The sequence below is a fragment of the Coregonus lavaretus genome (genome assembly GCF_964263955.1).
Source record: "Coregonus lavaretus genome assembly, chromosome: 4".
Lineage (NCBI taxonomy): Eukaryota > Metazoa > Chordata > Actinopteri > Salmoniformes > Salmonidae > Coregonus > Coregonus lavaretus.
In genome coordinates this window covers 33658198-33682779 of record NC_139991.1, presented here as the reverse complement: position 1 = coordinate 33682779, position 24582 = coordinate 33658198, and the positions used below count along the sequence as shown (strand labels likewise).

General features: G+C 41.9%; 1 protein-coding gene across 1 annotated transcript in view; it reads left to right on the top strand.

Moving 5' to 3' along the window:
• Positions 1 to 24582, top strand: part of LOC311128358 (protein ERGIC-53-like) — a 35889-nt gene that overhangs the window by 5539 nt on the left and 5768 nt on the right. Inside the window, exons 7-10 of the mRNA XM_084160470.1 lie at positions 139 to 197; positions 439 to 571; positions 2706 to 2899; positions 4840 to 4910. Coding sequence (XP_084016596.1) covers positions 139 to 197; positions 439 to 571; positions 2706 to 2899; positions 4840 to 4910 — 457 coding nt within the window. The remainder of the gene's footprint in view (positions 1 to 138; positions 198 to 438; positions 572 to 2705; positions 2900 to 4839; positions 4911 to 24582) is intronic.

The following is a 24582-nucleotide window of genomic DNA, read 5'->3' as shown; positions in this document are numbered from 1 at the left end:
TGAACTAGGGTATGGCGACTGCCATACCCAATTGATGCCCCTGCTTAACGTTACATCATGATACATTTATTTTAAAATCATGTTTTAATGCTTTTTTTTTGTAAAATAATTTGTTTGTATATAACCTTTGTCTTCCAGATGACCATGATGTCCTGTCCTTCTTGACGTTCAGACTAACAGAACCTGGCCAAGAACTGGTAACTAGATTTTCTTAGTTGTACCACTCAGAGCTAGTAACTAATTTTATTTTCTACCACTTGCACTCTCCAGTCCTTAGTTATACCACTCTCCAGTAATATTTAATTGGAAGAAGATCTGAGTGAAATTGTGAATTGTGTGGGTTTCTTCAATAGATGTATGAAAAAGTGTGATGTAAGTAAGGGGCCTCAGTCTCTTCAGTGCGTGTTCAGAGTGGTTGTTTTGTCTGTCCCATTGAAGCCCCCACCTGAAGCAGAGATGCCCAAGGAGGATCAGGACAAGTACCAGGAGGAATTTGAGAACTTTCAGCAGGAGCTGGACAAAAAGAAAGAGGACTATCAGAAAGAGCATCCGGACGTCCATAAAGAAACCAGTTAGTTTCACTCAATAAAATGTGTCATACTTCATACTCTCTTTACTTTTGCTATACTTTTTATATTGAGACTAATATATTTTTATATCCTTTAATATTGATGTTATTATTCAATAGTTTGGTCAATTAAATATAAATGTAACTAAAGAGAGTCGCACACTTTATAAGCTCCCAGTAATTTATTGAGGAAAACACCAAATTTTCGGCATCAGTGCCTTCTTCAGGGTGAAGAAGGCACTGATGCAGCCACCACTGATGCCGAAATGTGGTTTGCCCAATAAATTACTGAGAGCTTATATATATATATATATACAGTGGGGAGAACAATTATTTGATACACTGCTGATTTTGCAGGTTTTCCTACTTACAAAGCATGTAGAGGTCTGTAATTTTGATCATAGGTACACTTCAACTGTGAGAGACGGAATCTAAAACAAAAATCCAGAAAATCACATTGTATGATTTTTAAGTAATTAATTTGCATTTTATTGCATGACATAAGTATGTGATACATCAGAAAAGCAGAACTTAATATTTGGTACAGAAACCTTTGTTTGCAATTACAGAGATCATACGTTTCCTGTAGGTCTTGACCAGGTTTGCACACACTGCAGCAGGGATTTTGGCTCACTCCTCCATACAGACCTTCTCCAGATCCTTCAGGTTTCGGGGATGTCACTGGGCAATATGGACTTTCAGCTCCCTCCAAAGATGTTCTATTTTGTTCAGGTCTGGAGACTGGCTAGGCCACTCCAGGACCTTGAGATGCTTCTTACGGAGCCACTCCTTAGTTGCCCTGGCTGTGTGTTTCGGGTCGTTGTCATGCTGGAAGACCCAGCCACGACCCATCTTCAATACTCTTACTGAGGGAAGGAGGTTGTTGGCCAAGATCTCGCGATACATGGCCCCATCCATCCTCCCCTCAATACGGTGCAGTCGTCCTGTCCCCTTTGCAGAAAAGCATCCCCAAGAATGATGTTTCCACCTCCATGCTTCACGGTTGGGATGGTGTTCTTGGGGTTGTACTCATCCTTCTTCTTCCTCCAAACACGGCGAGTGTAGTTTATACCAAAAAGCTCTATTTTTGTCTCATCAGACCACATTACCTTCTCCCATTCCTCCTCTGGATCATCCAGATGGTCATTGGCAAACTTCAGACGGGCCTGGAAATGCGCTGGCTTGAGCAGGGGGACCTTGCATTTGCTGCAGGATTTTAATCCATGACGGCGTAGTGTGTTACTAATGGTTTTCTTTGAGACTGTGGTCCCAGCTCTCTTCAGGTCATTGACCAGGTCCTGCCGTGTAGTTCTGGGCTGATCCCTCACCTTCCTCATGATCATTGATGCCCCACGAGGTGAGGTCTTGCATGGAGCCCCAGACCGAGGGTGATTGACCGTCATCTTGAACTACTTCCATTTTCTAATAATTGCGCCAACAGTTGTTGCCTTCTCACCAAGCTGCTTGCCTATTGTCTTGTAGCCCACCCCAGCCTTGTGCAGGTCTACAATTTTATCCCTGATGTCCTTACACAGCTCTCTGGTCTTGGCCATTGTGGAGAGGTTGGAGTCTGTTTGATTGAGTGTGTGGACAGGTGTCTTTTATACAGGTAACGAGTTCAAACAGGTGCAGTTAATACAGGTAATGAGTGGAGAACAGGAGGGCTTCTTAAAGAAAAACTAACAGGTCTGTGAGAGCCGGAATTCTTACTGGTTGGTAGGTGATCAAATACTTATGTCATGCAATAAAATGCAAATGAATTACTTAAAAATCATATAATGTGATTTTCTGGATTTTTGTTTTAGATTCCGTCTCTCACAGTTGAAGTGTACCTATGATAAAAATTACAGACCTCTACATGCTTTGTAAGTAGGAAAACCTGCAAAATTGGCAGTGTCTCAAATACTTGTTCTCCCCACTGTATATAGTGTGTGCAACTCTTTATTTATCTTTATAGCCTACAGTTTACTTGCAGTTAGTCAGCACCTCTACTTTTTTTGGGGGCTGGGTGCCAGTTCATACTTTTCACTAGACAATTAAATATAAATAACATATATATGGCTGCTTTGTACGTACTAGATGCTAGGCTGTCTAGATGCTAATACTTGATGCAACAGGTGTGTCCTGTTCTGTGTAGTTGAGGACATGTACGAGAGTGTCAACGACAGGGAGATCCGCCAGGTGTTTGAGGGTCAGAACCGGATCCACCTGGAGATCAAACAGCTTCACCGTCAGCTGGCGATGATCCTCGACGAACAGCGCCGCTATGTCTCTGTGGTTACAGACGAGATCTCCAAACGCCAAGGGGAGTCGGGAGGACAGGTGGGACAGGTAGGAAGTTTATGAGTATAGACTTACATTCGCTCACACGCGCGCACAAACATTTACATTACACACACAATTGCAACTACCTACTTCCTTGTGTAGGCCTCTAAATATGGTGCTCTGACAGAAGCCTTGCATCGAAGACGGAAGGTGTCATTCATAAATCCACTGCTGACTATGCCACTAACCTCAGCCTTTTACTCTGTTTTGTTCACCTCAGTAGAGGCATTGACATTGCTTGACTTGTTGTGTGCTGGTACTGTTTATATTTAGGTGCAAGATCTCAAACACTTTTGAGCGAATATTATATAAGAGGTGCAGGAACTCGAGTAATAAAAATGTTGAGGTGCTGGTACTCGGCTCCTGTTAGCTCCTGCCCAAGGCAAGCACTGGCCATGGTCATACAGTGCCTTCAGAAAGTATTCACACCCCTCGACTTTTTCCAAATTTTGTTGTTACAAAGTGGGATTTAAAATTGATTTAATTGTAGTTTTTGGTTCATGATCTACACAAAATTCTCTAATGTAAAAGTGGAGAAAAAATATCTAACGTTTCTAAAAAATATGAATGAAAAATAAAACACTAAGATATGTATTTTGATTTATATAAGTAGTGAACCCCCTGAGTCAATACATGTTAGAATCACCTTTGGCAGCAATTACAGATGTGACTCTTTCTGGGTAAGTATCAAAGAGCTTTCCACACCTGGATTGTACAACATTTTCCCATTATTCTTTTCAAAATTCTTCAAGCTCAGTCAAATTGGTTGTTGATCATTCCCAGACAACCATTTTCAGGTCTTGCGATAGATTTTCAAGCAGATTGAAGTCAACTTTAAGTCAAAAGATTTGGCCTTGCTTAGGTTTTGGCCTGTGCTTAGGTCATGATGCAGCCACCACTATGCTTGAAAATATGGAGAGTGGTACACATTAATGTGTTATATTGGATTTGCCCCAAACATAACACTTTGTATTCAGGACAAAAAGTGCATTGCTTTGCCACATTTTTTGCAGTATTACTTTAGTGCCTTGTTGCAAACAGGATGCATGTTTTGGAATATTTTTATTCTGTACAGGATCCCTTCTTTTCACTCTGTCAATTAGGTTAGTATTGTGGAGTATCTACAATGTTGTTGATCCATCCTTAATTTTCTCCTATCACATTAAACTCCAACTGTTTTAAAGTCACCATTGGCCTCATGGTGAAATCCCTGAGCAGTGTCCTTCCTCTCTGGCAACTGAGTTAGGAAGGACGCCTGTATCTTTGTAGTGACTGGGTGTATTGATACATCATCCAAAGTGTAATTAACAACTTTTTCACCATGCCCAAAGGGATATTCAATGTCTTTTTTTTTTTACCCATCTACCAGTAGGTAGCCTTCTTTGAAAGGCATTGGAAACCTCCCTGGTGTTAGTGGTTGAATCTGTGATTTGAAATTCACTGCTCAACTGAGGGACTTTACAGATAATTGTATGTGTGGGGTACAGAGATTAACTATAAAAACTATAATTGCACACAGTGAGTCCATGCAACTTATTTAGTGACTTGTTAAGCACATTTTTACTCCTGAACTTATTTAGGCTTGCAATAACAAAGGGGATGAATAGTTGACTCAAGACATTTCAGCTTTTCATTTTTAATTAATTTGTAAAAACATAATTCTACTTTGACATTTATGGGGTATTCTGTGTGTGTGTGTGTGTGTGTGTGTGTGTGTGTGTAGGCCAGTGACAAAACATCACAATTTAATTAATTTAACAATTTCATCCATTTAAAATTCATGCTTTAATACAACAAAGTCAAGGGGTATGAATATTTTCTGAAGGCACTGTATGTATACCAGTTTTATTACTAAAAAGGTGAAGCCTTTACTCAAACTTGTTTCAGTAATTTACCCTTAGGTATGATAACTTTATTAATTGAATTGTTTGATATATCTTCTTTAGGCTCCTAGTAAAGAGATGGGTGCAGTGGTCGCAACACAACAGGAGATACTGAGTAACCTGAACGAGTTGAGGTAAGTGCAGTAGTAACGACCATTGTTGTTTTATTTTCTTTAACTGTATTTGTTTCACACACAGTACTGTACGTAAGATCTGATATTCCAGAAAAACAAGCTATTGTTTCAATCAATAAAGAAATCCTTGTATCTCACAATACAATACTCTGCTGTCGCAGGTGTCCTAATCTATCTAGCTCCTCTAGCCTGTCTTCTTGGGTTGAAATCCCCCTGGCTTGTCTGTAGGATTCACTATGATACCTTAAACCTTCACTACAAGCCCCTCAGTGGGATAGACGCCTTATCTCATTTTAAATTTTCGTCATTTAGCAGACGCTCTTATCCAGAGCGACTTACAAATTGGTTCATTCACCTTATGATAGCCAGTGGGACAACCACTTTACAATAGTTTTTTTTTTTTTGGGGGGGGTGGGGTAAGGGGGATTACTTTATCCTATCCCAGGTATTCCTTAAAGAGGTGGGGTTTCAAGTGTCTCCGGAAGGTGGTGAGTGACTCCGCTGTCCTGGCGTCGTGAGGGAGCTTGTTCCACCATTGGGGTGCCAGAGCAGCGAACAGTTTTGACTGGGCTGAGCGGGAACTGTGCTTCCGCAGAGGTAGGGGAGCCAGCAGGCCAGAGGTGGATGAACGTAGTGCCCTTGTTTGGGTGTAGGGACTGATCAGAGCCTGAAGGTACGGAGGTGCCGTTCCCCTCACAGCTCCGTAGGCAAGTACCATGGTCTTGTAGCAGATGCGAGCTTCAACTGGAAGCCAGTGGAGTGTGCGGAGGAGCGGGGTGATGTGAGTGAGAGAACTTGGGAAGGTTGAACACCAGATGGGCTGCGGCGTTCTGGATGAGTTGTAGGAGTTTAATGGCACAGGCAGGGAGCCCAGCCAACAGCGAGTTGCAGTAATCCAGACGGGAGATGACAAGTGCCTGGATTAGGACCTGTGCCGCTTCCTGTGTAAGGCAGCGTCGTACTCTGCGAATGTTGTAGAGCATGAACCTACAAGATCGGGTCACCGCCTTGATGTTAGTGGAGAACGACAGGGTGTTGTCCAGGGTCATGCCAAGGCTCTTTGCACTCTGGGAGGAGGACACAGCGGAGTTGTCAACCGTGATGGCGAGATCATGGAACGGGCAGTCCTTCCCCGGGAGGAAGAGCAGCTCCGTCTTGCCGAGGTTCAGCTTGAGGTGGTGATCCGTCATCCACACTGATATGTCTGCCAGACATGCAGAGATGCGATTCGCCACTTGGTTATCAGAAGGGGGAAAGGAGAAGATTAATTGTGTGTCGTCTGCGTAGCAATGATAGGAAAGGCCATGTGAGGATATGACAGAGCCAAGTGACTTGGTGTATAGCGAGAATAGGAGAGGGCCTAGAACTGAGCCCTGGGGGACACCAGTGGTGAGAGCACGTGGTGCGGAGACAGATTCTCGCCATGCCACCTGGTAGGAGCGACCTGTCAGGTAGGACGCAATCCAAGAGTGAGCCGCGCCGGAGATGCCCAACTCGGAGAGGGTGGAGAGGAGGATCTGATGGTTCACAGTATCAAAGGCAGCAGATAGGTCTAGAAGGATGAGAGCAGAGGAGAGAGAGTTAGCTTTAGCAGTGCGGAGAGCGTCCGTGACACAGAGAAGAGCAGTCTCAGTTGAATGACCAGTCTTGAAACCTGACTGGTTTGGATCAAGAAGGTCATTCTGAGAGAGATAGCAAGAGAGTTGGCTAAAGACGGCATGCTCAAGAGTTTTGGAGAGAATGGGATACTGGTCTGTAGTTGTTGACATCGGAGGGATTGAGTGTAGGTTTTTTGAGAAGGGGTGCAACTCTCGCTCTCTTGAAGACGGAAGGGACATAGCCAGCGGTCAAGGATGAGCGAGGTGAGGTAAGGGAGAAGGTCACCGGAAATGGTCTGGAGAAGAGAGGAGGGGATAGGGTCAAGCGGGCAGGTTGTTGGGCGGCCGGCCGTCACAAGTCGCAAGATTTCATCTGGAGAGTGAGGGGAGAAAGAAGTCAAAGCATAGGGTAGGGCAGTATGAGCAGGACCAGTGGTGTCATTTGACTTAACAAACGAGGATCGGATATCGTCAACATTCTTTTTATCCACAGAGGGGGGGAGGGGGAGGAGGATTCAGCAGGGAGGAGAAGGTGGCAAAGAGCTTCCTAGGGTTAGAGGCAGATGCTTGGAATTTAGAGTGGTAGAAAGTGGCTTTAGCAGCAGAAACAGAGGAAGAAAATGTAGAGAGGAGGGAGTGAAAAGATGCCAGGTCCGCAGGGAGTCTAGTTTTCCTAAATTTCTGCTCCGCTTCCCGGAGCCCTGTTCTGTGAGCTCGCAATTTTTTATTTTTATTTTTTTATTTCACCTTTATTTAACCAGGTAAACCAGTTGAGAACAAGTTCTCATTTACAACTGCGACCTGGCCAAGATAAAGCATAGCAGTGCGATAAAAACAAACAGTTACATATGGGGTAAAACAAAACAAAGTCAAAAATACAACAGAAATACATATAATATACAGTGTGCAAATTTAGCAAGTTATGGAGGTAAGGCAATAAAATAGGCTATAGTGCAAAATAATTACAATTAGTATTAACACTGGAATGATAGATGTGCAAGAGATGATGTGCAAATAGAGATACTGGGGTACAAATGAGCAAAATAGATAACAATATAGGGATGAGGTAGTTGGGCGGGCTAATTTCAGATGGGCTGTGTACAGGTGCAGTGATCGGTAAGGTGCTCTGACAACTGATGCTTAAAGTTAGTGAGGGAGATAAGTGTCTCCAGCTTCAGAGATTTTTGCAATTTGTTCCAGTCATTGGCAGCAGAGAACTGGAAGGAATTGCGGCCAAAGGAGGTGTTGGCTTTGGGGATGACCAGTGAGATATACCCGCTGGAGCGCAGACTACGGGTGGGTGTTGCTATGGTGACCAATGAGCTAAGATAAGGCGGGGATTTGCCTAGCAGTGATTTATAGATGGCCTGGAGCCAGTGGGTTTGGCGACGAATATGTAGTGAGGACCAGCCAACAAGAGCGTACAGGTCACAGTGGTGGGTATTATATGGGGCTTTGGAGACAAAACGGATGGCACTGTGATAGACTACATCCAATTTGCTGAGTAGAGTGTTGGAGGCTATTTTGTAAATGACATCGCCGAAGTCAAGGATCGGTAGGATAGTCAGTTTTACGAGGGCATGTTTGGCAGCATGAGTGAAGGAGGCTTTGTTGCGAAATAGGAAACCGATTCTAGATTTAACTTTGGATTGGAGATTCTTAATGTGAGTCTGGAAGGAGAGTTTACAGTCTAACCAGACACCTAGATATTTGTAGTTGTCCACATACTCTAGGTCAGACCCGTCGAGAGTAGTGATTCTAGTCGGGTGGGCGGGTGCAAGCAGCGTTCGGTTGAAGAGCATGCATTTAGTTTTACTAGTGTTTAAGAGCAGTTGGAGGCTACTGAAGGAGTGTTGTATGGAATTGAAGCTCGTTTGGAGGTTTGTTAACACAGTGTCCAATGAAGGGCCAGATGTATACAAAATGGTGTCGTCTGCGTAGAGGTGGAATCTGAGAGTCACCAGCAGCAAGAGCGACGTCATTGATATACACAGAGAAAAGAGTCGTCAAGCCACGGAGCAGGAGGAGAGGACCGAGCCGGCCGGGAGGATAGGGGACATAGAGAGTCAAAGGATGCAGAAAGGGAGGAGAGGAGGGTTGAGGAGGCAGAATCAGGAGATTGGAGGGAGAATGATTGAGCAGAGGGAAGAGATGATAGGATGGAAGAGGAGAGAGTAGCGGGAGAGAGAGAGCGAAGGTTGCGACGGCGAATTACCATCTGAGTAGGGGCAGAGTGAGTAGTGTTGGAGGAGAGCCAGAGAGAAAAGGATACAAAGTAGTGGTCTGAGACTTGGAGGGGAGTTGCAGTGAGATTAGTAGAAGAACAGCATCTAGTAAAGATGAGGTCAAGCGTATTGCCTGCCTTATGAGTAGGGGGGGACGGTGAGAGGGTGAGGTCAAAAGAGGAGAGGAGTGGAAAGAAGGAGGCAGAGAGAAATGAGTCAAAGGTAGACGTAGGGAGGTTGAAGTCACCCAGAACTGTGAGGGGTGAGCCATCTTCAGGAAAGGAACTTGTCAAGCTCATTGATGAACTCCCTAAGGGAACCTGGAGGGCGATAAATGATAAGGATGTTAAGCTTGAATGGGCTTGTGACTGTGACAGCATGGAATTCAAATGAGGAGATAGACAGATGGGTCAGGGGAGAAAGAGAGAATGTCCACTTGGGAGAGAAGAGGATTCCTGTGCCACCACCCCGCAGACCAGATGCTCTCGGGGTATGCGAGAACACATGGTCAGACGAGGAGAGATGAACTAAACATCTGGGAAAGCGAGAGAGCGGGGCCTCCCTCACTTCCGTTTAATTGAAACACCCAAATATAACTCTCCCAACTTCCACCTGAGAAACTATAATTGTTGTAAACTACAGCGGTTCAATGTTTTCTAGGAATAGACTAACTTAGTTTATTCAGCTAGCTAACTTGGTACAGTATTCTTCCGTGAAAACCGTCCAGGGCACCGAATCCTATGACGCCACAGCCAACTAGCATGCCAGCCTCCAACAACACGGTTTAGCACCAATACTCGGCCACAACAAACCACCAGTGTGTCAACACGCCAAGCAGATCATTCGTGTCCGTGTCTAACGTTGTGTAAAGTTCTGGGTTAGTCCCGACAGCTTGAGCGAGTCCGTCGTCAACTTATTCAGCCAGTTAGTTAGCTAGAATAGTTAGCATACTAGCTAGCCATTGCTCTCTGCCAACGAAAAAAAACAGAACTCCTCCCACGGCATGAACACACAGAGAGCCAAGCTAACATTAACTAGTCACCCATGTCCTGAATTCCCTTGATCGACTCTGGTTACCAGTAAGTAAAAAGAAAACACAAATGTAGGTTATAACTTACCCCTAGCAGCTACTGTTAGCCAGCCAAGTGCAAAGCTAGCCACTGAATCGACTCCCCAGGAGCTCACCCCTAAACAATATTTGTGTTCAGCTTTTGTTTGCTGACACTCGCTCTTTTGTGCATAAGAATATGAACTAGGGAGTCTGGTGGGCGTTTCTTTAGTTTAGAGAATGTCAGAGCTGCTTACCAGAGCCTGAAGAAATTAAGGATGTTTTTTCTGATATAATAAGTTAATTCCCATAATAAGTTGCATGCAATAATAGTGTTTAACATGATTTTCGAATGACTACCTCATTATGTGACTTGTTAAGCACATTTTTACTCCTGAACTTATTTAGGCTTGCCATAAGAAAGGGGTTGAATACTTTTTGACTCAAGACATTTCAGCTTAACATTTTTTATTAATTTGTAAACATTTCTAAATGCATAATTCCACTTTGACATTATCTGGTATTGTGTACAGGCCAGTGACACAATCTCAATTGTATCCATTTTAAATTCAAGTGGCTGTAACACAACGAAATGTGGAAAAAGTCGAGGGGTGTGAATACTTACTGAAGGCACTGTACAATTATCTGTAAGGTCCCTCAGTCGAGCAGTGAATTTCAAACACCGATTCAACCACAAAGTCCAGGGAGGTTTTCCAAAGAAGGGCACCTATTGGTAGATGGATTAAAATAAAATCTATTGAATATCCCTTTGAGCATGGTGAAGTTATTAATTACACTTTGGATGGTGTATCGATACACCCAGTCACTACAAAGATACAGGCGTCCTTCCTAACTCAGTTGCCAGAGAGGAAGGAAACCGCTCAGAGTTTTCACCATGAAGTCAATGGTTACTTTAAAACAGTTGGAGTTTAATGGCTGTGATAGGAGAAAACTGAGGATGGATCAACAACATTGTAGTTACTCCACAATACTAACCTAATTGACATAGTGAAAAGAAGGAAGCCTGTACAGAATACAAATATTCCAAAACATGCATCCTGTTTGCAATAAGGCACTAAAGTAAAACTGCAAAAAATTTGGCTTTAACTTTATGTCCTGAATACAAAGCGTTATGTTTGGGGCAAATCCAACACATCACCATGTACCACTCTTCATATTTTGAAGATGGTGGTGGCTGCATCATGTTATGTGTATGCTTGTCATTGGCAAGGACTAGGGATTTTTTTTGGGATAAAAATAAATGGAATAGAGCTAAGTACAGGCACAATCCTAGAGGAAAACCTGGTTTAGTCTGCTTTCCAACAGACACTGGGAGACAAATTCACCTTTCAACAGGACTTTAACCTAAAACACAAGGACAAAAAAAAACTGGAGTTGCTTACCAAGATCCCATTGAATGTTCCTGAATGGCCTAGTTACAGTTTTGACTTAAATCGGCTTAAATCTATGGCAAGACTTGAAAATGTCTGTCTAGCAATGATCAACAACCAACTTGACAGAGATTGAAGAATTTTAAAAGGAATAATGTGCAAATATTGTACGATCCAGGTGTGCAAAGCTCTTAGAGACTTACCCAGAAAGACTTACAGCTGTAATCACTGCCAAAGGTGATTCTAACATATATTGACTCAGGGGGTTGATGTTTTTACAAATGTTTCTTCCACTTTTACATTAGAGGATTTTGTGTAGATCATTGACATAAAATGACAATGAAATCCTTTTTAATCCCACTTTGTAACACAACAAAATGTGGAAAAAGTAATGGGGTGTTAATACTTTCTGTATAGCCTAATCATTATACAGTGCATTCGGAAAGTTTTCAGACCCCTTGCTTTTTTCATATTTAGTTACGTTACAGCCTTATTCTAAAATTGATTAAATTGTTTTTTTCCTCATCAATCTACACACAATACCTCATAATGACAAAGCAAAAACAGGTTTTTATCATTTTTTGGGGGAAAAAACGCCTCAAATATAACATTTACATAAGTATTCAGACCCTTTACTCAGTACTTTGTTGAAGCACCTTTGGCAGCGATTACAGCCTCGAGTCTTCTTGTGTATGATGCTACAAGCTTGGCACACCTGTATTTGGGGCTTTTCTCCCATTCTTCTCTGCAGATCCTCTCAAGCTCTGTCAGGTTGGATGGGGAGCGTCGCTGCACAGCTATTTTCGGGTCTCTCCAGAGATGTTTGATCGGGTTCAAGTCCGGGCTCTGGCTAGGCCACTCAAGGACATTCAGAGACTTGTCCCGAAGCCACTCCTGCATTGTCTTGGCTATGTGCTTAGGGTCGTTGTCCTGTTGGAAGGTGAACCTTCACCCCAGTCTGAGGTCCTGAGCGCTCTGGAGCAGGTTTTCATCAAGGATCTCTCTGTACTTTGCTCTGTTCATCTTTCCCTCGATCCCAGTCCCTACCGCTTAAAAACATCCCCACAGCATGATGATGCCACCACCATGCTTCACCGTAGGGATGGTGCCAGGTTTCCTCCAGACGTGACGCTTGGCATTCAGGCCAAAGAGTTCAATCTTGGTTTCATCAGACCAGAGAATCTTGTTTCTCATGGTCTGAGAGTCCTTTAGGTGCCTTTTGGCCAGACGGAGTGGCTTCCGTCTGGCTACTGTACCATAAAGGCCTGATTGTTGGAGTGCTGCAGAGATGGTTGTCCTTCTGGATGGTCTCCCATCTCTACAGAAGAACTCTGGAGCTCTGTCAGAGTGACCATCGGGTTCTTGGTCACCTCCCTGACCAAGGCCCTTCTCCCCCGATTGCTCAGTTTGCTTTGTAGTCTGTAATAGTTTTCAAGCCCTGCCACATCCGACGAGCGTCAGAGCCGGTGTAGTACGATTCAATCTTAGTCCTGTATTGACTCTTTGCCTGTTTGGTGGTTCGTCGGAGGGCATAGCGGAATTTCTTATAAGCGTCCGGGTTAGAGTCCCGCTCCTTGAAAGCGGCAGCTCTACCCTTTAGCTCAGTGCGGATGTTGCCTGTAATCCATGGCTTCTGCTTGGGGTATGTACGTACGGTCACTGTGGGGACGACGTCATCGATGCACTTATTGATGAAGCCAGTGACTGATGTGGTGTACTCCTCAATGCTATCTGAAGAATCCCGGAACATTTCCAGTCTGTGCTAGCAAAATGGTCCTGTAGCTTAGCATCTGCGTCATCTGACCACTTTTTTATTAACCGATGAAAAATAGAACACTATATCTTAATTAGATAAGTATTCACTAGGGTTTTAATATTTCTATTTTACAAATGCTCCATCCCGAGAATATTCTATATTTTTCCGCCAAAAACGAAAGTGTCATTCTAAAGCATATAAAATCATCGGAGAGAAGCATGTGCCATTCTGAATTATACATAAAATCTAAAATGTTCTTATTGCATTCGTTAACCTAAAATTCTATAGTAATTCTAAAGCAGTTAAGTAATTGGTCATCTCCTGTTTTAAAATGTTTAATTAAGGCATTGGGGTTTGAAACAGCCTGAATCACCAAGGCAGTAATATAACATATTCAAATGAAAAAAACACTTTATAAAACAAATGTAGGGTACATCTGGGCCTTCTTTTTTAAAGTAGGCTGTTCATAGGAATGTTAAATAAATAAATCAACACCCGACATACAGTAGGTCAAGAATAAATAGTATTTTCACAAAATAAAATGTTGGTAAAAACATTTTGCAGGTTTTCCTACTTACAAAGCATGTAGAGGTCTTTAATTTCTATCATAGGTACACTTCAACTGTGAGAGACGGAATCTAAAACAAAAATCCAGAAAACCACATTGTATAATTTTTAAGTAATTAATTTGCATTTTATTGCATGACATAAGTATTTGATACATCAGAAAAGCAGAACTTAATATTTGGTACAGAAACCTTTGTTTGCAATTACAGAGATCATATGTTTCCTGTAGGTCTTGACCAGGTTTGCACACACTGCAGCAGGGATTTTGGCCCACTCCTCCATACAGACCTTCTCCAGATCCTTCAGGTTTCAGGGCTGTCGCTGGGCAATACGGACTTTCAGCTCCCTCCAAAGATTTTCTATTGGGTTCAGGTCTAGAGACTGGCTAGGCCACTCCAGGACCTTGAGATGCTTCTTACGGAGCCACTCCTTAGTTGCCCTGGCTGTGTGTTTCGGGTCGTTGTCATGCTGGAAGACCCAGCCACGACCCATCTTCAATGCTCTTACTGAGGGAAGGAGGTTGTTGGCCAAGATCTCGCGATACACGGCCCCATCCATCCTCCCCTCAATACGGTGCAGTCGGCCTGTCCCCTTTGCAGAAAAGCATCCCAGAAGAATTATGTTTCCACCTCCATGCTTCACGGTTGGGATGGTGTTCTTGGGGTTGTACTCATCCTTCTTCTTCCTCCAAACATGGCGAGTGGAGTTTAGACCAAAAAGCTCTATTTTTGTCTCATCAGACCACATGACATTCTCCCATTCCTCCTCTGGATCATCCAGATGGTCATTGGCAAACTTCAGACAGGCCTGGACATGCGCTGGCTTGAGCAGGTGGACCTTGCGTGCGCTGCAGGATTTTAATCCATGACGGCGTAGTGTGTTACTAATGGTTTTCTTTGAGACTGTGGTCCCAGCTCTCTTCAGGTCATTGACCAGGTCCTGCCGTGTAGTTCTGGGCTGATCCCTCACCTTCCTCATGATCATTGATGCCCCATGAGGTGAGATCTTGCATGGAGCCCCAGACCGAGGGTGATTGACCGTCATCTTGAACTTCTTCCATTTTCTAATAATTGCGCCAAAAGTTGTTGCCTTCTCACCAAGCTGCTTGCCTATTGTCCTGTAGCCCATCCCATCCTTGTGCAGGTCTACAATTTTATCCCTGATGTCCTTACACAGCTCTCTGGTCTTGGCCATTGTGGAGAGGTTGGAGTCTGTTTGATTGAGTGTGTGGACAGGTGTCTTTTATACAGGTAACGAGTTCAAACAGGTTCAGTTAATACAGGTAATGAGTGGAGAACAGGAGGGCTTCTTAAAGAAAAACTAACAGGTCTGTGAGAGCCGGAATTCTTACTGGTTGGTAGGTGATCAAATACTTATGTCATGCAATAAAATGCAAATTAATTACTTAAAAATCATACAATGTGATTTTCTGGATTTTTGTTTTAGATTCCGTCTCTCACAGTTGAAGTGTACCTATGATAGAAATTACAGACCTCTACATGCTTTGTAAGTAGGAAAACCTGCAAAATCGGCAGTGTATCAAATACTTGTTCTCCTCACTGTAGTTCTAGGACTTTTTGCTGCTAAAGCCCCCCCTGCTCTTGCTGAAGCCCCCTCTCTGCCTCACAAGTGTTAGGCCTGCATGTTGGATCAATCATCTTGTCAAACCGCTTGTAGGCTACATTTTATTTTACACTTGCAGATTTTCCATTCTGCCTTGTTACATTTATTTTAGTGAAGCACTACTACACAGCCAACATTTTTAAAAATAATAAAAGTAGGTAGGCCTACCCTACCAGTAGCTCAAAAGGTGGAGCAAATTTTATTACAGTAGGCCTACTAACTGCATTTCAAGGTTGCATGTACAGTTTCAGCATAAACAATATGCATAAACAATATAGTAAATACGATGGGCTGTTACAATATTGGCACACTCAGACACACTGAGCGTGTGATCATTGATCATGCAGGTAGCAGAGTAGAGAAGGCCATGAGAAACCAGATTTAGACATTGCATATAATTTAATAGTTCCATTTCACGTCATGCTGTTCATATAAATAATTTACCGGTTTCTCACAGTTATTTATCCCGGGAAACCGGAGTTGGATTGGCCAGGAAATCTCTGTAAATCTCAGTAATCCAGTTCCCACTTGAAACCCTAGTATTCACCCCACTGAGTAAACACATGTTAGAAACAGCTTTGGCAGCATTTACAGCTGTGAGTCTTTTTGGGTAAATCTCTAAGAGCTTTGAATACCTGGATTGTGCAATATTTGCCTATTATTCCTATAGGATTTTGCCTGTGCTTAGCTCCATTCTGTTTATTTTTACCCTGAATAAACTCTACAGTCCTTGCTGATGATGAGCGTACCCATAACATGATGCAGCCACCACCATGCTTGAAAATATGAAGTTGTACTCAGTCATGTGTCGTGTTGGATTTGCCCCAAACATAACACTTTGTATTCAGGACAAAATCTAAATGTTTTGCAGAACTACTTTAGTGTTGTTGCGAACAGGATGCATGTTTTGGAATATTTTTATTATGTAATGGTTTCCTTCTTTTCACTCTGTCATTTAGGTTAGTATAGTGGAGTATCTACAATGTTGTTGATCCATCCTCAGTTTTCTCCTATCACAGCCATTAAATGCTTTAACTGTTTTAAATTCACCATTGACCTCATGGTGAAATCCCTGAGCGGTTCCCTTCCTCTCTGTCAACTCACTATCTTTGTAGTGACTGGGTGTGTTGATACACCATCCAAAGCCTAATTACAGTGGGAAAAAAAGTATTTAGTCAGCCACCAATTGTGCAAGTTCTCCCACTTAAAAAGATGAGAGAGGCCTGTAATTTTCATCATAGGTACACGTCAACTATGACAGACAAATTGAGATTTTTTTTTCAAGAAAATCACATTGTAGGATTTTTTATGAATTTATTTGCAAATTATGGTGGAAAATAAGTATTTGGTCACCTACAAACAAGCAAGATTTCTGGCTCTCACAGACCTGTAACTTCTTCTTTAAGAGGCTCCTCTGTCCTCCACTTGTTACCTGTATTAATGGCACCTGTTTGAACTTGTTATCAGTATAAAAGACACCTGTTCACAACCTCAAACAGTCACACTACCAACTCCACTATGGCGAAGACCAAAGAGCTGTCAAAGGACACCAGAAACAAAATTGTAGACCTGCACCAGGCTGGGAAGACTGAATCTGCAATAGGTAAGCAGCTTGGTTTGAAGAAATAAACTGTGGGAGCAATTATTAGGAAATGGAAGACATACAAGACCACTGATAATCTCCCTCGATCTGGGGCTCCACGCAAGATCTCACCCCGTGGGGTCAAAATGATCACAAGAACGGTGAGCAAAAATCCCAGAACCACACGGGGGGACCTAGTGAATGACCTGCAGAGAGCTGGGACCAAAGTAACAAAGCCTACCATCAGTAACACACTACGCCGCTAGGGACTCAAATCCTGCAGTGCTAGACGTGTCCCCCTGCTTAAGCCAGTACATGTCCAGGCCCGTCTGAAGTTTGCTAGAGTGCATTTGGATGATCCAGAAGAGGATTGGGAGAATGTCATATGAAACCAAAATATAACTAAAAACTCAACTCGTCGTGTTTGGAGGACAAAGAATGCTGAGTTGCATCCAAAGAACACCATACCTACTGTGAAGCATGGGGGTGGAAACATCATGCTTTGGGGCTGTTTTTCTACAAAGGGACCAGGACGACTGATCCGTGTAAAGGAAATAATTAATGGGGCCATGTATCGTGAGATTTTGAGTGAAAACCTCCTTCCGTCAGCAAGGGCATTGAAGATGAAACGTGGCTGGGTCTTTCAGCATGACAATGATCCCAAACACACCGCCCGGGCAACAAAGGAGTGGCTTCGTACGAAGCATTTCAAGGTCCTGGAGTGGCCTAGCCAGTCTCCAGATCTCAACCCCATAGAAAATCTTTGGAGGGAGTTGAAAGTCTGTGTTGCCCAGCGACAGCCCCAAAACATCACTGCTCTAGAGGAGATCTGCATGGAGGAATGGGCCAAAATACCAGCAACAGTGTGTGTGACAACCTTGTGAAGACTTACAGAAAACGTTTGACCTGTGTCATTGCCAACAAAGGGTATATAACAAAGTATTGAGAAACTTTTGTTATTGACCAAATACTTATTTTCCACCATAATTTGCAAATAAATTCATACAAAATCCTACAATGTGATTTTCTGGATTTTTTTCCCTCATTTTGTCTGTCATAGTTGACGTGTACCTATGATGAAAATTACAGGCCTCTCTCATCTTTTTAAGTGGGAGAACTTGCACAATTGGTGGCTGACTAAATACTTTTTCCCCCCACTGTAATAACTTTACCATGCTCATAGGGATATTCAGTGTCTGCTTTTGTTTATTTATACCCATCTACCAATCCGTGCCCTTTTTTTCAAAGTATTGGGAAACCTTCCTGGTCTTTTTGGTTGAATCTCTGCTTGATATTCACTACTCGACTGAGGGACCTTTCAGATAATTGTATGTGTTTGGTACAATCTTACAGTAGTCATTCAAAAATCGTGTTAACCACTATTATTGGACACAGTGAGTCCATACAACTTATGTGATCTGCTAAGCAAATGTATACTCCTGAACTTATTTAGGCTTGCCATAAAAGGCTTTGAATACTTATTGACTCAATATATTTCAGTTTTTCTTTTTAAAATTATTTTAAAACAATCCACTTTTACATTATGGGCTATTTTGTGTAGATCAGTCACACATAAAAGACTGTTACACAACAAAATGTGGAAAAACTCTTGGGGTGTGAATCATTTGTTTGATGTAATTATTGTTTCCAAAAATGTCAATATTTTCAAGTTCTGAAAGATTAAGGGGACATTATCAGCTAAATATTATCAAAATATTATCCTTAAAGATTTTAAGAATTAATACATTTTTAAACACTTAGCTACATACTGTACATTTGGGAGTGTTACTGCTTACTTGAAATTCTTTAGCCTCCCAGGCTTTTCATATGATCTTGGGATAATACAGATTAATACTGTATGTTAGTCTTTTGTTAGAGGCTGAGGATTCAAATTAAGGTTTGATCGTGATACTTGGTTAATCCTGAGTTAAAGATGAGAATCTCCGTTCTTTGTTGAAAACGTCAGCTATGTTAATTGTTTTCTTTTCCATTGAAGAATAGCAATAACATATTTGTGCTTGAGTATTATATTGTCTAAGGTGCTTTGGAGAAAAGTTGTAGACCTACACAGATCAGATCACACACACACAAAAGTCCTTTGGTATTAGAAAATAATAAATTGTTTACTTAATTGTCATTTTTTTTCTTTTTATTATGTTGCAGTAGTGATGATATTCATCAAGGCTAACTAGTGTTAATTATTATTATTATTGGACTAGTTTTACTTAACTCTGGAATGATGTGATTGCAAAAGTATGTTGTTTTGGTGATGTATTTAATTATTATCAGAATGTAATATTTGTTACAGTATGTAGCTTGTAAAACTGCTGAAGATTTTGTTATTGTATATTTACATTAATCTGTTGACCCCATGTTACAATTTAACCTAAAGGAACCCAAGCTGTCTATGCACTCCCTATTTACTTAAGCTTTCTGCCATATAATGTAATCCAATAGATGGCATGAAAAGCCACACTATTGCGACAATAATTGCATGATTGAATCAGGGGCTATACGATTATAATTGATCTTTGTATGGGCTGATCGTAACTGTAGCTGTACCATAATCTGATTTGACACAAATGTATACAAATATAGTATAGACCTACACTATATGACCAGAAATATGTGGACACCTGCTCGTCGATCATCTCATTTCAAAATCATGGGCATTAATATGGAGTTGGTCCCCCTGTTGCTGCTATTACAGCCTCCATTCTTCTGGGAAGGCTATCCACTAGATGTTGGAATATTGCTGCGGGGATTTACTTCCATTCAGCCTCGCGCATTAGTGAGGTCGGGCACTGATGTTGGGTGATTAGGCCTGGCTCGCAGTCAGCGTTCCAATTCATCACAAAGGTGATTGATGGGGTTGAGGTCAGGGCTCTGTGCAGGCCAGTCAAGTTCTTCCACACCGATCTCGACAAACCATTTCTGTATTGACCTTGCTTTGTGCATGGGGGCATTGTCATGCTGAAACAAGAAAGGACCTTCCCCAAACTGTTGCCACAAAGTTGGAAGCACAGAATAATCTTGTATGCTGTAGCATTAACATTTCCTTTCACTGGAACTAAGGGGCCTAGCCCGAACCATGAAAAACAGTCCCCAGACCATTATTCATCCTCCACCAAACTTTACAGTTGACACTATGCATTGGGGCAGGTAGCGTTCTCCTGTCATCCGCCAAACCCAGATTTGTCCGTCAGACTGCCAGATGGTGAACCGTGATTCATCACTCCAGATAACGCATTTCCACTGCTTCAGAGTCCAATGGCAATGAGCTTTACACCACTCCAGCCAAGGCTTGGCATTGCGCATGGTGATCTTAGGCTTGTGTGCAGCTGCTCTGCCATGGAAACCCATTTCATGAAGCTCGTTACAAACAGTTCTTGTGCTGACGTTGCTTCCAGAGGCAGGTTGGAACTCGGTAGTGAGTGTTGCAACCGAGGATGTACGATCTTTACGCCCTACATTCTTTAGGACTCTGCGGCCCCGTTCTGTGAGCTTGTGTGACCTACCACTTCGTGGCTGAGCCGTTGTGGCTCCTAGATGTTACCATTTCACAATAATAGCACTTACAGTTGACCGGGGCAGCTCTAGCAGGGCAGAAATTTGACGAACTGACTTGTTGGAAAGGTGGCATCCTATGACGGTGCCACGTTGAAAGTCACAAAACTCTTCAGTAAGGCCATTCTACTGCCAATGTTATCCTATGGCGATTGCATGACTGTGTGCTCGATTTTATACACCTGTCAGCAACAGGTGTGGCTGAAATAGCCGAATCCACTAATTTGAAGGGGTGGCCACATACTTTTGTATATACAGTCGTGGTCAAAAGTTTTGAGAATGACACATACTAATTTTCACAAAGTCTGCTGCCTCAGTTTTGATGATGGCAATTTGAATATACTCCAGAATGTCATGACGAGTGATCAGATGAATTGCAATTCATTGCAAAGTCCCTCTTTGCCATGGAAATGAAGTTAATCCCCAAAAACCATTTCCACTGCATTTCAGCCCTGCCACAAAAGGACCAGCTGACATCATGTTAGTGATTATCTCGTTAACACAGGTGAGAGTGTTGACGAGGACAAGGCTGGAGATCACTCTGTCATGCTGATTGAGTTAGAATAACAGACTGGAAGCTTTAAAAGGAGGGTGGTGCTTGAAATCATTGTTCTTCCTCTGATAACCATGGTTACCTGCAAGGAAACTCATGCCGTCGTCATTGCTTTGTACAAAAAGGGCTTCACAGGCAAGGATATTGCTGCTAGTAAGTTTGCACCTAAATCAACCATTTTATCGGATCATCAAGAACTTCAAGGAGAGAGGTTCAATTGTTGTGAAGAAGGCTTCAGGGCGTTGAAGTTGAAGTTAAAGTTGATTCAGCTGCGAGATCGGGGCACCACCAGTGCAGAGCTTGCTCCGGAATTGCAGCAGGAAGGTGTGAGTGCATCTGCACGCACAGTGAGGCAAAGACTTTTGGAGGATGGCCTGGTGTCAAGAAGGGCAGCAAAGAAGCCACCTCTCTCCAGGAAAAACACCAGGGACAGACTGATATTCTGCAAAAGGTACAGGGATTGGACTGCTGAGGACTGGGGTAAAGTCATTTTCTCTGATGAATCCCCTTTCCGATTGTTTGGGGCATCCAGAAAACACCTTGTCCGGAGAAGACAAGGTGAGCGCTACCATCAGTCCTGTGTCATGCCAACAGTAAAGCATCCTGAGACCATTCATGTGTGGGGTTGCTTCTCAGCCAAGGGAGTGGGCTCGCTCACATTTTTGCCTAAGAACACAGCCATGAATAAAGAATGGTACCAACACATCCTCCGAGAGCAACTTCTCCCAACCATCCAAGAACAGTTTGGTGACGACCAATGCCTTTTCCAGCATGATGGAGCACCCTGCCATAAGGAAAAAGTGATAACTAAGTGGCTCGGGGAACAAAACATCAACATTTTGGGTCCATGGCCAGGAAACTCCCCTTAATCCCATTGAGAACTTGTGGACAAACAAAAACCCACAAATTCTGACAAACTCCAAGCATTGATTATGCAAGAATGGGCTGCCATCAGTCAGGATGTGGCCCAGAAGTTAATTGACAGCATGCCGGGCGGATTGCAGAGGTCTTGAAAAAAAAGGGTCAACACTGCAAATATTGTCTCTTTGCATAAACTTCATGTAATTGTCAATAAAAGCATTTGACACTTATGGAATGCTTGTAATTATATTTCAGTATACCATAGAAACATCTGACAAAAATATATCTTAACACTGAAGCAGTGAACTTTGTGAAGACCAATACTTGTGTCATTCTCAAAACTTTTGACCACGACTGTATAGTGTGTATCTGGCCTATAAACTATAATGTAGTAATACATAACCGTGACAATAATTGCTTGATTGAATCAGGGGATATAGGATTATTACTGATCAATGTATGGGATGATAGTGATAGTTTCTGTAGCATAATTTGATTGACATAATAAATGTATACAAATATAGTATAGATGCACATATGGCCTATAATCTATAATGCAGTAACACGTGATTGATCTGTATTAGATTATATTCTAGTAGATTATGACCTCGTTAAAGTCGTGACTCCTCTATATAGACGAGAATTATGATTTATATGACCTCCTCTTACTGTAGTCTGTTAAATTATGTTCTCTGATCTGAAGGGCTTTCTCGTAAATGGGTCACTTGGATGAGAAAGATTATATGCATGGTTTAATAAATGTTCACTTACTTTCTCAAGGGAGATTTGCTTGCTTCGTAATTTTGAGAAACAAATTAGATTTTGTTTATACAAACGTCTTATACTCTCTGACTGTCCCTCAGCTCTGTGTGCTCTGTGCCATGTGGCCCTGGGATGGCTGCAAGAAAAGGCCAAATCTTAGCACCATTTGGCCTTAGGATTAGACATCAGTCTTTAAATACATCCTTCATACACAGATACAAAACATGGGCTCCTTCTGATTGCTTTCTTGATGTCGCAGTTCCCTCGAGCTATATACTTATAGCCTTCCAATTGCTTTCATTTGTCAGTCTTTTTGGCTTTGTAGTCATTTAAAATTGCTTTAAGACTATATTAAAAGGAAAGGACGTCCTACTAGTAATAATACATTATAAGAAATGTAATTTAATCAGAAACATGATCTTGTCTCTTTTTTAAATGTTCAAAAGTGTCTTATTCTGCTCTTTTGATACATGCCACTAACTTCTGCGTCTTGCACATTTTCTCAATATGGGAACTTTTGATTGCACATTTACAGATGCCACAGACTAATTACAAATATTATGGTTTCAATAAACAATGCCAAATTATGTGGTAACCTGTTTTCGGTTAACCCCTAACCAGCAAACTGAGAAATCCATCACAACCCATTTGAGAGATTCCAAATCCCAAACTTGCCCTGGGCATACATTCAAAAGTTGTGGTATTATTTATAAATAGTTTGAAGAAATGTTTTTCTGTGTTTAACCTTGCTAGATTGCATATGGTAGATAATATTTCAATAGATGCATGGTGCTGAGGATGCAAACACTCTTATTTATTTTACATCTGTACACTGTGAGTGTTGCTTTTACCACTCTCCATCACTGATGTGGAGTACAGCTCCACTGGTATGTTGCAGAGGGGGGCAGCTCCCGCCTTTGTTTGTTCACTGTTCTTATTAAGATACTGTATATCTGGGTTAAGAACATGGAGTGATTCCATATGAAACCAGGACAAATAAATACATTGATTTGGGGGATTTTCACGAAATTGAAACCATAAAATTGTATTTTGGAGGACATATACACTACATGACCAAAAGTATGTGGACACGCGCTCGTCGAACATCTCATTCCAAAATCATGGGCATTAATATGGAGTTGGTCCCCTCATTTGCTGCTATAACAGCCTCCACTCTTCTGGGAAGGCTTTCCACTACATGTTGGAACATTGCTCTGGGGACTTGCTTCCATTCAGCCATGAGCATTAGTGAGGTTGGGCACTGCCAATGTTTGTCTATGGAGATTGCATGGCTGTGTGCTTGGTTTTATACACCTGTCAGCAACGGGTGTGGCTGAAATAGCCGAATCCACTAATTTGAAGGGGTGTACACATACTTGTGTGTGTGTGTATATATAGTGTATTTGACATTTGTATCTAAAAGCATAATTGAGAAATAATTTATCAAAGTTGGCATATTTATGACATTTTTGACTTACCCAGGCCTCCTTTTAAGACTCCATAATGTTTAATCTGTAGGTGCTTCAAAGCAACAATTAGTGTCATGACGCTTTACCGCTTGTACTGTAATATAAATAGTATTTTGATTTCAATACATTTATGAATATTGACAAATATCAACATGAATATTGAAAAAACACCATTTGGGATTTGGTAAATTTTTCTGTTGACCATAATATACTGTACAGGCATATACAAGTTCCAGAGTGGGATCTCTGTTACTTTAAGAGTTATGTTCCAATTTGTAAGCATTACTAACAGAGTGAATGTAGATTCAAAATGGTCTATCTGCTGGTGATTTGCAGGATGTGCAATGATACAAGTAAAAGGAGGGCTGTAGACATTTTCGCTTAGCAGTGTACTCACTTTTGTTGCCAGCGGTTTAGACATTAATGGCTGTGTGTTGAGTTATTTTGAGGGGACAGCAAATGTACACTGTTATACAAGCTGTACACTCACTTCTTTACATTGTAGCAAAGTGTAATTTCTTCAGTGTTGTCACATGAAAAGATATACTCAAATATTTACAAAAATGTGAGGGTGTACTCACTTTTTGTGAGATACTGTATATAAAAAGTTTAATTAGGTAAATGTTGTATTTACCAGGAATAATGAAACAGAATAAAAATAGATGTTTGG